The sequence below is a fragment of the Geospiza fortis genome, unplaced genomic scaffold, assembly GCF_000277835.1.
Source record: "Geospiza fortis unplaced genomic scaffold, GeoFor_1.0 scaffold2, whole genome shotgun sequence".
Taxonomy (NCBI): domain Eukaryota; kingdom Metazoa; phylum Chordata; class Aves; order Passeriformes; family Thraupidae; genus Geospiza; species Geospiza fortis.
Window position 1 is genome coordinate 600,898 of NW_005054366.1, and position 14,133 is coordinate 615,030.

Below are 14,133 nucleotides of genomic sequence, written 5' to 3' on the forward strand. Positions count from 1 at the left end.
ATCACCTCTGTGCTCCTGACACCACCTCTGGTGGTTCCTGTGTAGGGCTCCTGTCTGTGAGCTCTGTCCCCAGCCAGCAGCAGGAAGAGCAGGGGAGAGGCAGCCTCATGTGCAGCATCAGACACAGGGACAGGCAGTGCCAATGCAAGGACAAAGGCAAGGCAGCATCCCTAGTCAACATTAACCAAGAGAAGATGCTTAATCGAGTGGCCACTCACAGCCCCCAGCAAGCACAGCAACTTCTCAGTTGCACTAAACTCTCTGTCAAAGGAAAGGAACAGGATGTCAGTGTGTGCCAGGAGCTCTTGGCTGCAGCCAAGGAGATGTGAAAGAACCTTGAGGAAAAGGCTGGAGGGCACAAAACAAAACAGAGCCAAAGCAAAGAGAAAGGCAACACAAACAGGTAAAGCACTTCTCATCCATCACAGCAGAGACACAGCACAGGGACTGTGCTCTGCTCTTCAGAAATCACAGCATGACCTGCATTCACTGCACACACGCTTGAGGCTGCCAAGGAAACTGGGGAGCTAAAACAAAAAAACCCACTTTACTTCCTAAGCACTCTGCTCAGAGGTAGAGAGGAGATGGAGGCCTGAATCTCATGTTTACTCTGCAAAGCTTGAGAACTCTGAAAATGGCACACTTAATCCAGGACCTGATCTGGGGACCCTGAGGCAAAAGGAATCCTCAGTCACTGCTTCGGGCTCCTCACAGCCAGCCCCAGTGTCAGCTCTGGACTTAAACCCTGCAAAATTTCTTAGTTATGAAATAACAATCTCACCCAGAGCCTCCTAACTGAGGTGCTGCTTCAATTTCTGGATTTGTTCCAATGAAAACAAATTACTGGGACAGTAAATATCCCCCGTGGTGTCTGCAATCAAATACTGCAGTGTGGTGCTAAGACTCTAGAAACAGAAAGTGGAGCAGCACTCACACAGAAACAACAAACAAAGCTGATGGGAAGCAAGTGAGAGATTGGGCTGCACAAGCATTTAGGCTTATTTTCTGTACTCATTTTTTGGCTGCAGTGAGCTCCTCTTGTCCCAGCCTAAGAACAATGCCAAAAGCAAGCCAGGACTATAAATGGTCAAGAGTAAAAATGAGAATTTTCAAGTGCTTTGCATCTCTGCCAAGTTATCTGTGGCACACACACACAGCTATTTGTTGCAGTGTCTTACTATCCCCCCCCAAGCAGATTCTGAAACCAATGTTAAGTTCTCATTGATTTCAAGGAGAAGTTCCTCCTGGATTTTTACATACATTTGCCTATATATCTGTGGTTACAGTTCTCACTGCTGTCCTGGTGACCTTTCAGGAGCTGTTTAATTGTGCAAATAAAATAAAACACCTTAAAACTGTCATGTCAGTCTTTAAAGAGACAAATAGACAAGTCTCCTACAGTAAGGACTTCTGTACTGTTCAGTTTAACTGGAACAAGTCAGAAGTGCCCTTTCTGGAAGGGAGGGAGGCAGCAGGACAGTTCTTGTCCTGTGGGAAGAGAACACTGACTGTGGTGTTCATCAGCTTGATTTTCCCCTGGTCAGGCCCAGCAGCCTCCAGAGGGGCTGAAAGGCTCCGGGAGTGTGGAGCAGCCACAGCAGGGACAGAACTGGGTGACAGTGCAGAGGCACAGCAAGACTCTTCATAAACCAAAGAACTGTTCAGAATCTCCCCCATCTGAGTTCACCCAACTGCTGTGAGCCTGCCCAGGTGCAGCTGAGAGCAGCACACAGCTCCAAACCCAACCACAGCTCAGCTCTGCTTTCTCAGGCTCTCCTGGGGCCAATCAAGGCTGCTTCAAGTCCTACCAGACTCGCTTCTCCACACGCATTGGGCTCGTCAGCAGAACCTACAAGGGTGCCTTTTTTGTTTTGTTTTTGTTTCTAAGGGCATGGGAGGGGAGGAATTGCTGCAATCCCTCTAAGGCCTCTTGCCTCAGCTGCACCATACAGCTGCTGTGTGGTTAAGCAAGACAGACTGCACTGGCAGGGCAGCACTGGAGCCAGAGCTGTATCATTATCCCTGCTGCGGTTGCTGGCCAATTGTTTCATCACAGAACTCTGAAATCACAGTCCAGCTTGCAGATAAAGGGGGCTCTAAAAATAAAGCTCCAACTGCTGAACAACAGGGGGCTTCTAATGTTCAGAGCAGGTAATTAAGCTTTCCAGCAGTTCTGCTCTTTTTTGGAACAAAGAAAACGTGCTGTGTAGTTTGTTCCAACTGAGAAATCTCACTGTGCACATGCCCTCCCTCCTGCCCACAGGCACCTGAACTGTGCACGCTTGGGATGACAGCAAACAACCAAAACCCAAACACAGACAGCACCTGGACTGAACTTTGGCACCTCTCCACATCCACCCCTGTTAGACTCAGACCTTCCTTGCAAAATGTAAGCGGATACCTTTCAAAAAATAAACAAAAAACCTCACCCATAACTGTGGTGTTTCTTTGTACTGCTCAATTGGCTTCAAAAACTCCAATGTTCCTTGAGAGCAGAGCCCTGGCCCTCATTTCCACACTCAGCTCCCTAATATTTGCCCTCACTGAAATAACTTGGTACAACCTGCACTTAGTCACTGAAATTAAAGAGGAAAGCAGGTCAAGCAGGGTGTGAGGCTGACAACATCTTCCCAGGCTTTTGGCTGAACAACCATTTCTTGTGTTTGTCTGGGGTTATTTTTGCCTTTCTCCAGTTTTACCCGGACAATGACCATTCATACAATACACAGGGCCAACACCTGCAGGTGTCAGAAGTCCCAGAGCACAGGTGAAGCGCCGGGGGTGGTTAAGGCTCACCTTACAGCCGTACTGCAGGGCCAGCTTGTTGAGGCTGTCCTCCTCGGTGAGCTCCCTCTCCAGGAGCACCACGTCCCCCGGCCTGCCCCGGGCGGCGCTGCCCCGCTGCTGCTCCTTGCCCCGGGGCCGCAGCTCCATCACGTTGAGTTCCTCCTCCGAGGACTCCTCCGAGTCCGAGCGGCCATTGGGGAACACGAACACTTGCCTGCCCGGGAAGGTGTGCACAGTGGCAGGAGCCTGGAAGGGTCTTGTCCGGCTCTCGTGCAGCCTCATCTTTCACACCAGCAGCACCTGCCACAAAACCCAGACACTTTCAGTTTCCTCAAGACCAGCGTTTAGCTCTGCAATCAGTAATTTTTTTCCAATTTTTTTTTTGGTCTGCCTGTGAACAAATCACCTTATAACTATGTTGCTCAACATTTTAAATGCTACATCCTGTAATTTTATTTAAAAAGCTACATTCTATAATTTTATTTAAAAGGCACCTTATAACTATGTTGCTCAACATTTTAAATGCTACATTCTATAATTTTATTGAAAAAGCAACACAGTCCCTTGAGCAAACTGTCTTTAATTACGGTTAAAACATACATCAGGTCTACCAACAGACATTAAAAACTGAGCAAAGTTAACTTTTCCATAAGTCCTTAGCTTTCTACACTTTAGGAATCCACATTTTAAGTTCTTGGAAAAGCAATTTTTTTTAAGTAAGGACAGCTCATGCTATACTTAACTTCAACCCGAATAACAAGGCTTCATTTTGCTGCATGAAGACTAGAACCTGCCTGAGCACTTTAACTATTGCTCAGCCTACAGCTGCGAGTTCGGGTTGGTTTTTTTTTTCTTTAATCCTCAGCTCCACAAACAATTTGTTGTCAGGATGATGTATACGTAAGAAAACCCCACACTGTTATGGATCCTTGACCTTAACGTTCTCCATCTACCCCTAAGGGATTCCTCAGGTGAAACCACTACGATTTAATGGCATTTCCTTGGCCCCGAGCACGGCACCCAGAGCTGCAGGCTGGGCTCGGCTGTGCCGCGGGAGCTCAACCCGCAGGACCCGGCTGGAGGCTGCTGTGGGACCCCCCGGCCTCCCCCGGCACAGCTCCCTCCTCAGGGGCTGCCGAACTCTCCTCAGGCTCCTCGGGGGACCCGACCTCGCCAGCACTTCAGGGGGACCCCCGTGCCCTCAAGGGACACCGGTGCCCTCAGCATCTCGGGAGACTCCTTCGCCCCTCAGCTCCCGCTGCCCTCGGCGCTCAAGGGGGTCCCGGTCCCCCAGGGATCCCCGCTCCCCTCACAGGGTCTCGCTGCCCTCAGCGCCTCAGGTAACTCCAGCGCCCTCAGCACTTGAGGAGGGTCCGGATCCCCTCAGAGTGTCCCGCTCCCCCCTGAGGCCCAGCTCTCCTCAGCCCTCCATGGGGCCCCGCTCCCCTCAGGGTGTCCCGCTGCCCCCAGGGGCCCCGCTCCCCTCAGGACTTCCCGGTTCCGCCGGGAGGCGGGACCTCAGCGCCATCCGGCCAATAGGAGCCCGGGAAGGGCGGTGAGGAGGGAGGGGATGAGTGGGCGGAGCCGGGAAGGACAGGGGGCGGGGCCCCCCTTAAAGGGCCCGCGACCCCATTCCGGCCGGGCCGGGACCGAGCCCGGAGCGCTCCGGGGGACCGGGACACACACCTGAACAGAGGGACACCTGAACAGAGGGACACCTGAACAGAGGGACACCTGAACAGAGGGATACCTGAAGAGAGGGATATACCACACACCTGAACAGAGGGACACACCTGAACAGAGGGATAAATCACACACCTGAACAGAGGGACACACCTGAACAGAGGAACACCTCACACACCTGCATAGCCCCGGGTGAGGTGCCACTGCCCCGGGACACGTCACACACCTGAACAGGTCATGTCACACACCTGTACAGCCATGGGTGAGGAGCCACTGCCCCGCGACACATCACACATGGGTACAGGGGTCATGTCGCACCCCTGCAGAGCCCTGTGCTGAGTAACATCTCAGTTACCACATTATTAATGTGTAATAACAGATTACAGTGTGTCCATATTACAATTTGCCAATTTTACAATATGCCAATTTTACAATGTGTCCCTATTTCTGCCCCGTGGGTGCCTGCAGAGCTGACCAGCTGTGCTCCACGCTCTGTGTTTGCCTTGGCCACCCTGACTCATGGCTGATGTTTAAAAAACAAGCTCAGGCCACGCTGCTAGCAAGCTCCACATTGGAAGCTTTTCTGGGGTGCAGGGACAGCAGAAATGATGCCCCCCTTGCCAGCTGTCAGAATTAAGCAGGCAGTCCCCCAGGTGCCCACGGGGTGAAGATCTCCTGCAGGGACAGCCTGGGGTTTGGCTCGGCCCGGGGTCTGGCTGCTCTGTGCTCTACAGGTGATGGACAGACCTGCTTTTAAATGAAATTAAAAAATTAAACCTGCTTTTAAGTGAAATGACAGCTGAGTGCAGTCGTTGCCATCCCTTTGCCTTCCCCTGTGCAGCCCCAGTGCTGCAGGCAAGAGGGGAGGGCACTCCCTCTCCAGCTCTGGCTACCCCTGGATTAGGTACAACATCAGCTGGTAAATGGGACACACAGAGAGGAAAGAAAGCTCCTCGAGCATCAAGAATTTCTTTAAGCAACTGCTGTTCTTCACAGCTCTTACCTGCCCACCACCTTGGTGGGGCTGAGGGGGTTTGGCAGGGATGAAGGGTGCTGGGACAGTGGCCAGGCAGGACTGGCTGAGCCAGCTCCCCATCTCCCAGCAGCATCTCCTTCCCTCCATCCCTGGGCCTCATCATCCCAGGAGCAGATGACTTTGGGCTCAGGCAGCTTTCTGGCCTGACAGATGATGGATTTAGTGTGCTGGTGAGGGCTTTACAAGCACAGGGAGTAGATGAAAGATGCCAAAATGCCTTTCCTGAGCCACTTGGAGCCTCTCTGTGACTACTGAGGTTCAAAAGTTACAAGCAATAATCACATTTTGTCAAACAGATCCAGGTTATGCAGGGTAACCTGTTGAACCCGGAAAATAAACTGCTGAGGAAATGCTGGAAATGTGGAGGAATCAACCAGGCTTTGCTGACAGGACTCAGTCTGGGCTGGATTACTGTCCTCGATGGTGTCTAACAAGAAATAACTGTTTTGTGGGAGTGCTGATGTTGGATCTGGGTCAATTGCATGGGTGATGTCATCATTGCAAATAATTGGAATATTTTTGTAGTTAGCAGACAGATTGTGAGAGCTGCACAGCCCCAAACAAGCAGAGTCTGTCTGAGAGCTCAATGGTTCAGTCATTATCTGCACTCAGCCAGCACAAGGGTCATTCTGAAGGTGCCCTGAATTTCAGGAAGAATCCTCCTGCCCTGACTGAGATCAGTGCACAGGGTGACAGAGCTGTCTGCCCATTTGCACTCAATGCAAAGAGCAGTGTGTCCATGGTGCTGGGCACCAGCTGGAATTCACATCCACGCCAGCTGCTTCCCAGAGTTAATCCCTGTGATAAAGAATCAAAATCTTCATGAAGGTCTTGGCTGGGAATCTCCAAATAATCTAGAACAGAGCTCCTCTCCTGTGTCCCTGCCACTCCTGGGAGGTCTTGCTCAGACCCAGAACTGCAGTTTTCCTCATCACTTGGGATTTGTCCCTCTTTCTTCAGGCTCATTTCAGAAGTGTGAGAAGTGTCAGACACACATTCCCTGTGTAGTTCTGTGCTTCTCTCTCAGCTGAATTCTAAGCTGTGCAATAAAACCTCTCACTCAGTGACAGGCTGCTCTCCACCCTTGGGAGAAGAGTAACTTCAGGAAAAACTTCTTGAGCATCTCCTTAGTATCAACCAATCACTCCTGTTTAGTTTAGCCTTTACATAGGAAAGGCTCCTACACAGCACTGTGAGGCAATAGCAATCTGCTGGTATTTCTGAATTAAACACACAAAAAGAGAAAAAGATCAATATTCCTTTTTACCTTCATTTCATTGTTTCCCAGTGGAAGACTGGGAAGGCAGCTGGAGCAAACCCCACCCATACTCTGGACATGGCATTATAGAAATTATGATGTCTCTCCTGCAAATAATGAATAAGAGCTGGGCTCTGCTCTGGCTTTGGACTAATGCAGCACAACCAATTTTAGTGGAGTTACCCCATTAAAGTTAAGTCAGAAGCACAAGCCAAATACAACAAAATAAACCTCTCCCCTGGTACCTGGAGTGACTCAGCTTCTGTGGGTACTGCATGTACCTTTGATTGAATTATACACACAGCCATAATTTCAAGAGGTTCATACAGTAAGCACCCAACACAGGGGGGAAAACCTCAACCAAATTAAATTAATTATAGGTAAATACTTGATAGAGTTAATTGAGCTGTGGAGGTTACTCAGGGTGCATGTTTGGTAGCATCAGGTTACACCTTGTCTCTTTCAAGGCCCTTGGAGCTTGTGCAGCTCAGCAGGTCCCAGACTGCCATGGAGCGCAAGTCCTGTAACTGTCTGCCCTGGAAAGGTCTGGGGCTGCAGGAAGGAGTTGATGGCTCAGGTGGTGACATCAGGAAAGGAGCACAGAGCCCCTTCCCTGCAGGGCCATCCCTGCTCAGGGCCAGCCTGGGTGCAGCCCTCCCCCACCCTCTGCAGTGTGAGCCCAGCCCCTGGTGCAGGTGACAGCCACTCATGGTGTCCCTCCATGAGCAGAGGGCTGTGTCACCCGGAGTCAGGGGGTGAGGAGCTGGGTACCTGGCAGGTGACAGCCACTGTGTCCCTCCATGAGCAGAGGGCTGTGTCACCTGCAGGTGAGGAGCTGGGTACCCTGCACCTCTGGCTTCTCCCAGGGCAGAAACAGCTCCTGCCTCCACCCCCTCACGCTTCCTCTTCTGTCTGGAACAGAGCAGGTGTGACAATAAAGGCCCAGCTTCATCATTCATCTCAGACATCAAATTACTCCCACCCACAGGCACTACATTTGCAACTCTCTCACGTATGCAGTGACTCAGGAGTGGGACTTTTATCTGGGGAAGCAGAATGCAGATCTGAATGGCACTGCTGTCTCCTGGAGGAGATAAGGTGTCTCTGCTCAGAGCCCTCGTTCTGGGCTTGCCTTCTATCACACAGCTCCATTTGGCAGGGGCTGCCTGGTGTGTGTGATAGCAGGCACTGAATTACTTCAGAAAAACAGACTTATTCTTTCTATAAAAACAAATGACTAATTAAAAGTGGTTTTAAGTTTGTAATTCATATTTTCTTGGGATTGTCCCAGACTCTGGAGTCCACGCTCCACACCCTGTCCTTCTGGAGAAATTTGGCAAGGGAAAGCACCGTGAGATTTGTTCCCTTTCCTCTCCCTTACTCCTAAAATCCCCCCTCCTCCTTCTCCCTTCCTGCAACTGGTAAATTGTGAAGAACAGGAATGTTCCTGGGAAGAAACCCAGGCAGAATTGCATTCAGAACAAGTCAAAAATTTCTTGCATAGCTGAAGCATGTGTTTGCAATCCCCAATTGCTGGAGCACGTAAGCCCTGCCAGCGAGTGCTGTTCCCTTCAGATATTCTCAGAGAGCTCCAGGCAGTGTCCAGGGCAGCCTGTGGACAATCTGAGCTGAGGAATTGCTCCATGGCCCATCTGTTCATGGTGCCATGCCAAAAAGGTTCTCGGTGAAAGGATGGCAAAGAGCCAGTGCTACCAGCCCAAGGAGCTGTGCTAGGCATGGTCAGGAACACTGCTCTGGGACCTCCCCCAGCCACAGACTGGTTCCATGAGAGAGCTTGGCTGCTACCACCAACCTGTCAGCCCAGGCTTCAGGCAGCTTTTGGGATTGATGCTCTCCAGAACAGTCAGCATGTGCTACCCCAACAAAGGACAAAACCACAAGATCCCAAATAGTAACTGCTGGGAAGCAGCAGAGTCAGCAACTCCAGCCTGCTCTCCCTTCAGCTTGAGGGGTGCCACTGATCCAGAGAGAAAATTACCTTTCCAAGGGGTGCTATTCAAAACTGGAACCTGACAGGGCCAGGAGAGATTGGAGTTGGGGGCTGGGCCACTGGTTGGGAAAAGCAGCTTCAACCTATTTGTGAGGAAGCTTTTGTCCTTGGCACTACATGGAGCATGGGGTATTACAGGAGCACAGAGGGAGCCCTTGCTCGAGCTGGTGCTGATTCTGGGGAGAGGCAGGTTGATGAAAGCATCACTTGTCTTTCCAATGACCTTATCATGTGAGCTGAGCCTGCCAAGAGCTGTCTCTCACTCTGTGCTCCTCGTGGCCTGAGCCAAGGCTCCTGGATGCTCTGTGCTGGATCTGATATTGCTCAGCATCGCTGGCCAGCTCCCAGGGCTCACACACGTCCTGCCTGGGACCAGGACACCTCTGTGCTTTGCTGCCTCCAGATCATCTCACTTCCAAACAGGCCCAATCTGATTCTGCAGGTTTTTGAGTATAAGGAACACCCTGAGCTTGAAGGAGGAACAGAAGGAACAGAACATTCCTCCAAAGCAAGATCCTTGACCTCCAGAGCTGCCTGGCTGTGCTGGCTCCTCTTCATGCTTCCCAACAGTGTTCCCAGGTCTTTACTGGTGTGTGGCAACAATAATGAGCAAGCAACACGTGGGGGCAGCAGAAGGCTTTGCTTCCTTGTCTGGGAGTCTGTGGTTGGAGCATCCTTGCAAGGCTCCTGAAGTGCCCAGGTGCTCCCAGGTTTGAGGGTCACTGTGCTGGGCACGAGCTGCAGCTGCTCAGACTCTGGGACAAGGATGCTGTTGGACAGAGGGGCTTTGTGGCCTCCTGGGACAGGACGTCAGCACTGAATCCTGGGATTTGTCACTGCATCTGGTCCTGCTCCAGGTCCTGCAGGCCCAGCCCAAGAACTGCCATGCTCATGTTCAAAGCATGTTCAGCCACCAGACAGACAAAAGGTTGTCCACTATGGAAAACTGGCTGGAGTGAAAACCCCAGAGTCAGATCCCACTGCATCCCACAGGACAAGCCTTGCTGAGCTTGTTGCACCACAGGCAGGATGGGGCCCAGCACGTCCCTTTCAGTGAGGTGAGGTGAAAAAAAAGAAGCTCTTACCTCATCCCTGTGAAGAAAGATGAAGGTTTCAGCTGCTACCATTTATTCTCTTGGAAACTTGGAATTTTCAGGTAACAGGAAGAAGCCTTGATCTTGGCTGTGGAGGTCTTGAAAGCCAGGTTTTCAGGGAAGGACTATTTCAGACAGGGAAGTGGCTAAAATTGACACAGAATGGCTCTAAGATTTTCTGGCAGGGCTGTCTCCAGAATAGGTGTCATTTTTCCTGCTCTGAGTGAGCAGAAATTCAGGAATTGCTCGTCCACTTGATATTTGCCTGATTGCTCACATCAGTCTCCCATAATCAGTAATGTGGAGTCTGAGTGGTATTGGCACAAGCTGATGGAAATGGCAAGAAATAAAAAATCCAACAAAAGCCAACCTTGTCACCAGAAATGATGATGGATTAATTATAATAAGGGGTGGGAAACAAAACACCCCTGTGCTCCATGAGTAATTTAAAAAGAGTAAAATCAGATACATTCCCAGATAGGAAAAGCATTTTCTGTAACTGAGGCTGCTACTTTAATTGGAAAATGCTGTTAACACAACTCTGACCGAGGCGAGGGCAAGAGCACAGCAGGGCTGGTGGAGATCTGCAAGTAAACAGCTGAATTGCTTCTCTCAGCCTCAATCTGCAAATTTCTGAAGCCAAAAGAACAGCTTTAAATGTAAAACTTCTGTTGGAGCTCATGCTTCAATTGGGCTGTGTGCCAGGACATGCAAAGACTTAGGGCATTAAAAGTCTCATGGAGATGAAAAGACAGTGGGGAGTCATTTGAGTTGGCTTGCAATGCACTAAGCTATAGCAGGATCTGCCTTCATTCCCTTTAAACCAACTTGTGGGGAGGCAAATGGAGAAAACTGATATTTTATCACTTGTAATTGTTACAGCAAAAGCTAAGGCTGAGCATGGCCCTGATGGAATCCCTGTGTCCTGCACACAGCCCTGCAGAGGGGTGCCAGCCCCAAACTGGCTCAGCCTTTCCAGTACCTGGGAAGTGAAGCAGCCCCTGAAAATGCCCCAAACCATGAAGTGACCATCTCTAGAGGTGTGTGAGCTGCCCTGTTGGCTGCTGTTTTCACTTCACACCATCATCTCAGACAGCCTTTAACCCCAGAGTAACAGAACAGGTTTGCAGCTACCCTGGCCCTTCCAAGGAGCTCAGAGTGCTTTGGAAGTCCCCAGACAAGCAGTGCTATTGTGGTTCCTATGGCACAGTGGTTCCCTGAGTTCCAGGGCAAGGCACTGCTTCACCCAAGGCTGCACAACATGCTGGCATGTCAGGACAGCCCAGGCCCTGGGAAGCTGGGATGAGCACCCATGAAAAAATGAAGGATGTGTCTGGCTGTCAATAAACACTGAAAAAAAACTGTGAACAGCAGCAAAGTGGCACAAACACGGTGTGGTCACCAGGTACCACCAAAGCACAGCTGGCCAGACCCAGCTGTTGTAAGGAAAAGGAAGAGGAGCAGGGCCATGTCCTTCACTGGCTAATGCTGCAGCTCCCTTCATGGGCTGGCTTCAGGTGGGCAGCCTGAGCATCACTACCAGGGCTCTGGGAAATGCTTTGCTGGGACTCTTCACTGTCAGAAGCTGCTTTACAATGTTCCCAGATGTTCCCCTAAGTATCAGCTTGGACAAAATTAAAGGCAAATTAATTCCCTTGGGTTTCAAGGACCCTGGGAAGTCACTAATCAGGCTCCTGCTGAGCCAAAGGCAAGGAAGAACATTGTTAGCAACAAACACAGAAAATCTTCTCGAATTGGAGCTGTGGAATGGGAATGTGCTTCTGGGGAAACCTTTGTGTCTCTCAGGAGCAGGTTCACCACAAGGAGAGGAGCCCCAGTGGGCAGTGGGGGCTTTTATCATAGTGCCAGGGACCTCCTCATCTGACAGGAGGAAAAAAAACCACACACCAAAAGCTTCATTAGCCTTAAAACCTCACCCTCAGTCTTTGTCCTGGCTGAAGGGGGAGGAAAGTGTTTCCATTTGATTTGAGGTTGGTGTTGGGAAACTCTCCTAAAAGCCAAGGGCCAAATGCTGCTCTCTCTTCAGGAGACAGTCCCAGGGAATGTTCAAAGACACCAACCACACAGGGAAGACTTTGTAGGTCCAAGGCCTGGGTGCCAGAAGGGAGTTTCACCCTGGTGTCCTGCATGAGAAGCTGCTCCAGGGTCACACCCACAAGGGCACCTTCAATGTGGGATGTGGGTGCATGGGAGCAATACTGGCCTTACATCTGCCAGGATCCTGGGAAAGCATCCCAGGCCCCTGTGCTTGGAGTGCTACAATCAGAGCCTGTATATGAGACAAAAAAAAAAAAAGGAGAAGAGGAACCATTAGCAGAATTAAAGGGACACATGAGCAGATGAAAGGTGCAAAGTGTCATCTTTTGTGTTCCCAGGTTGGACATCACAGCAGCAGAGGGAATACCACAGAGAACCAGTGGGAAGTGCATCAAGTAACCCCCACCTCACCCCATTCCTTAAAATGCAAAACACACAAATGCTGAGCTCTTGCTCAAAGCAAATCAAATCCTCTCCTCTCATTGTTACCTGTAACCAAGAGCCTGTGGAAGCAGCTACAGTGAATTAACTTGAGAGAAAGGAGCTGGATTGAATTTGCTAAGGGAGACAAAAACCCCTACAGGCATGTTGTTAAGAAAGAATGAGGACTAATTCTGTTTATTCTGATTTGTTTTGTTTGAATGTGCTTGATTGTGCTTGCCCTAGGAAATGTGAGAGCTGCTGGGGATCATATCAGCAAAGAAAATCAGAGAGCAACAAGTTGATGGTTTAGAGTTCATGCAAACATCGTGCTAGCCACTGAACCAGAAGAAAAAGTTGGCTCATAGGCAGCCACTTATCTACTGATAAGACCCTTTTGGGGAGGAATCTCAGAATGATGTGGAAGAGAGATAGGAAATTGTGCTGCAGAGCTAAGCCAAGCAGTCAGCAGAGAATATGGCATTGTTTGGGTTTTTCTTTGCTTTCCTTCCTGGTCTTCCCCATTTATTATCAGAACAAAGAGTATTTTTGCCTGTAAAAATCTTTGAGCCTAAAGAGGTAACACTGGGGTGCGCTCCTGCACCAGAGCTCAACTTCTGGGTGGCTTTGATTCAACTTTCTGGAGAAAATCACAGTAAAACTCTTAGCTATGGATCTCTATATGATCATTATCTCAGATTTAAGCACCTACATTTGCAACTCCTTGTTTGTGCAGATAAAATACTTCACCATGGCTTCAACTTACCAGAAAGTCTCTCCCAGGGGCTGCCCCCTGTGGAAGTGTCAGAGGAAGGAGATCAGGTCCCAGGTGGCCAGAGAACACAAGCTGTGGCTGGCCAGGAGCAGAAGCTGTCAAACACCAGGCATCTGGAAAGGTGAGGAAATTCAGGACAACTTCTTGGTCCAGCAGATAAACCTTCCTGCCCTTTTTTACAGATGTGATGTGCTTACAGATGTTCCCTGAAAGGGGCAGCAGAGACCAGTCCCACATGAAGAACAGAGAGAGCCGTCCTAAACGGGGAGAAATAAAAATGGAGAGCAACAATTATTTGCAATGTTTCTTCTCCTTGGCATGCAGAGGCTCCACCATGTGTCCACTCAAATAAAAACAGCTTGACCTCCACAGGCCAAACTGGGGCTGCTTGGTAGAAACTTGATTGACTCTGTGATCACCTCCTTCAGCTGCTTTTGAGAGGAGGGCACCAACCCATGGGTGCTGGGTGTGCAAACACTGTGGAGCACTGGATAATGCACTGATTAACACCTGAGTCACTACAGCAGCACAGCAGCCTTTGGGCTGGCAGGGGGATCAGTGTAATTTGGGAAAGGTTCACTAACAGGCACATGAGTACCTGCACCACAGCTCGTAACTCACATAATTTGGCTCCCACCTAACCCTGAAAGAGGGAGATGGGGAAAAAGGCTGATTAAACTATCAAGGCTCCCAACAGTCCATGTTGGTGTGAAGGTGTGAAGTAGGGAAGCCCACCTTGAACCACCTTGACAATGTCTCCAGGCTCTCTTGAACCACTCAGAGTTAGTTTTAAAGCTGATCCAAGTTGCTGTCTGGAGAAGAAGGCACAGTTATTTACCTGCAGCAAATCCCATCAGTATTACTTCATCTAAGTCTCTTACCCCAGCCTGTCCTGATGCTTTAATTGCCTTATGTCCCTCTCCAGCACTGTCCACAATTCCCAGCGGAGAGGATGTCCAAGAGCTCCAACCATGAGACAAACCACAGGCACAAACCATGCACCAGTCTTTT

At 50.0% G+C, this 14,133-nt stretch overlaps 1 protein-coding gene across 1 annotated transcript in view; it reads right to left on the bottom strand.

Annotated features, from left to right (window-relative positions):
- Window positions 1-4,088, bottom strand: part of LYSMD4 (LysM domain containing 4) — a 7,008-nt gene extending 2,920 nt beyond the window's left edge. Inside the window, exon 1 of the mRNA XM_031059731.1 lies at window positions 2,797-4,088. Within this exon, the coding sequence (XP_030915591.1) occupies window positions 2,797-3,069 (273 nt within the window). The 5' untranslated portion in view covers window positions 3,070-4,088. The remainder of the gene's footprint in view (window positions 1-2,796) is intronic.
- Between the last annotated feature and the right edge of the window lie 10,045 nt (window positions 4,089-14,133).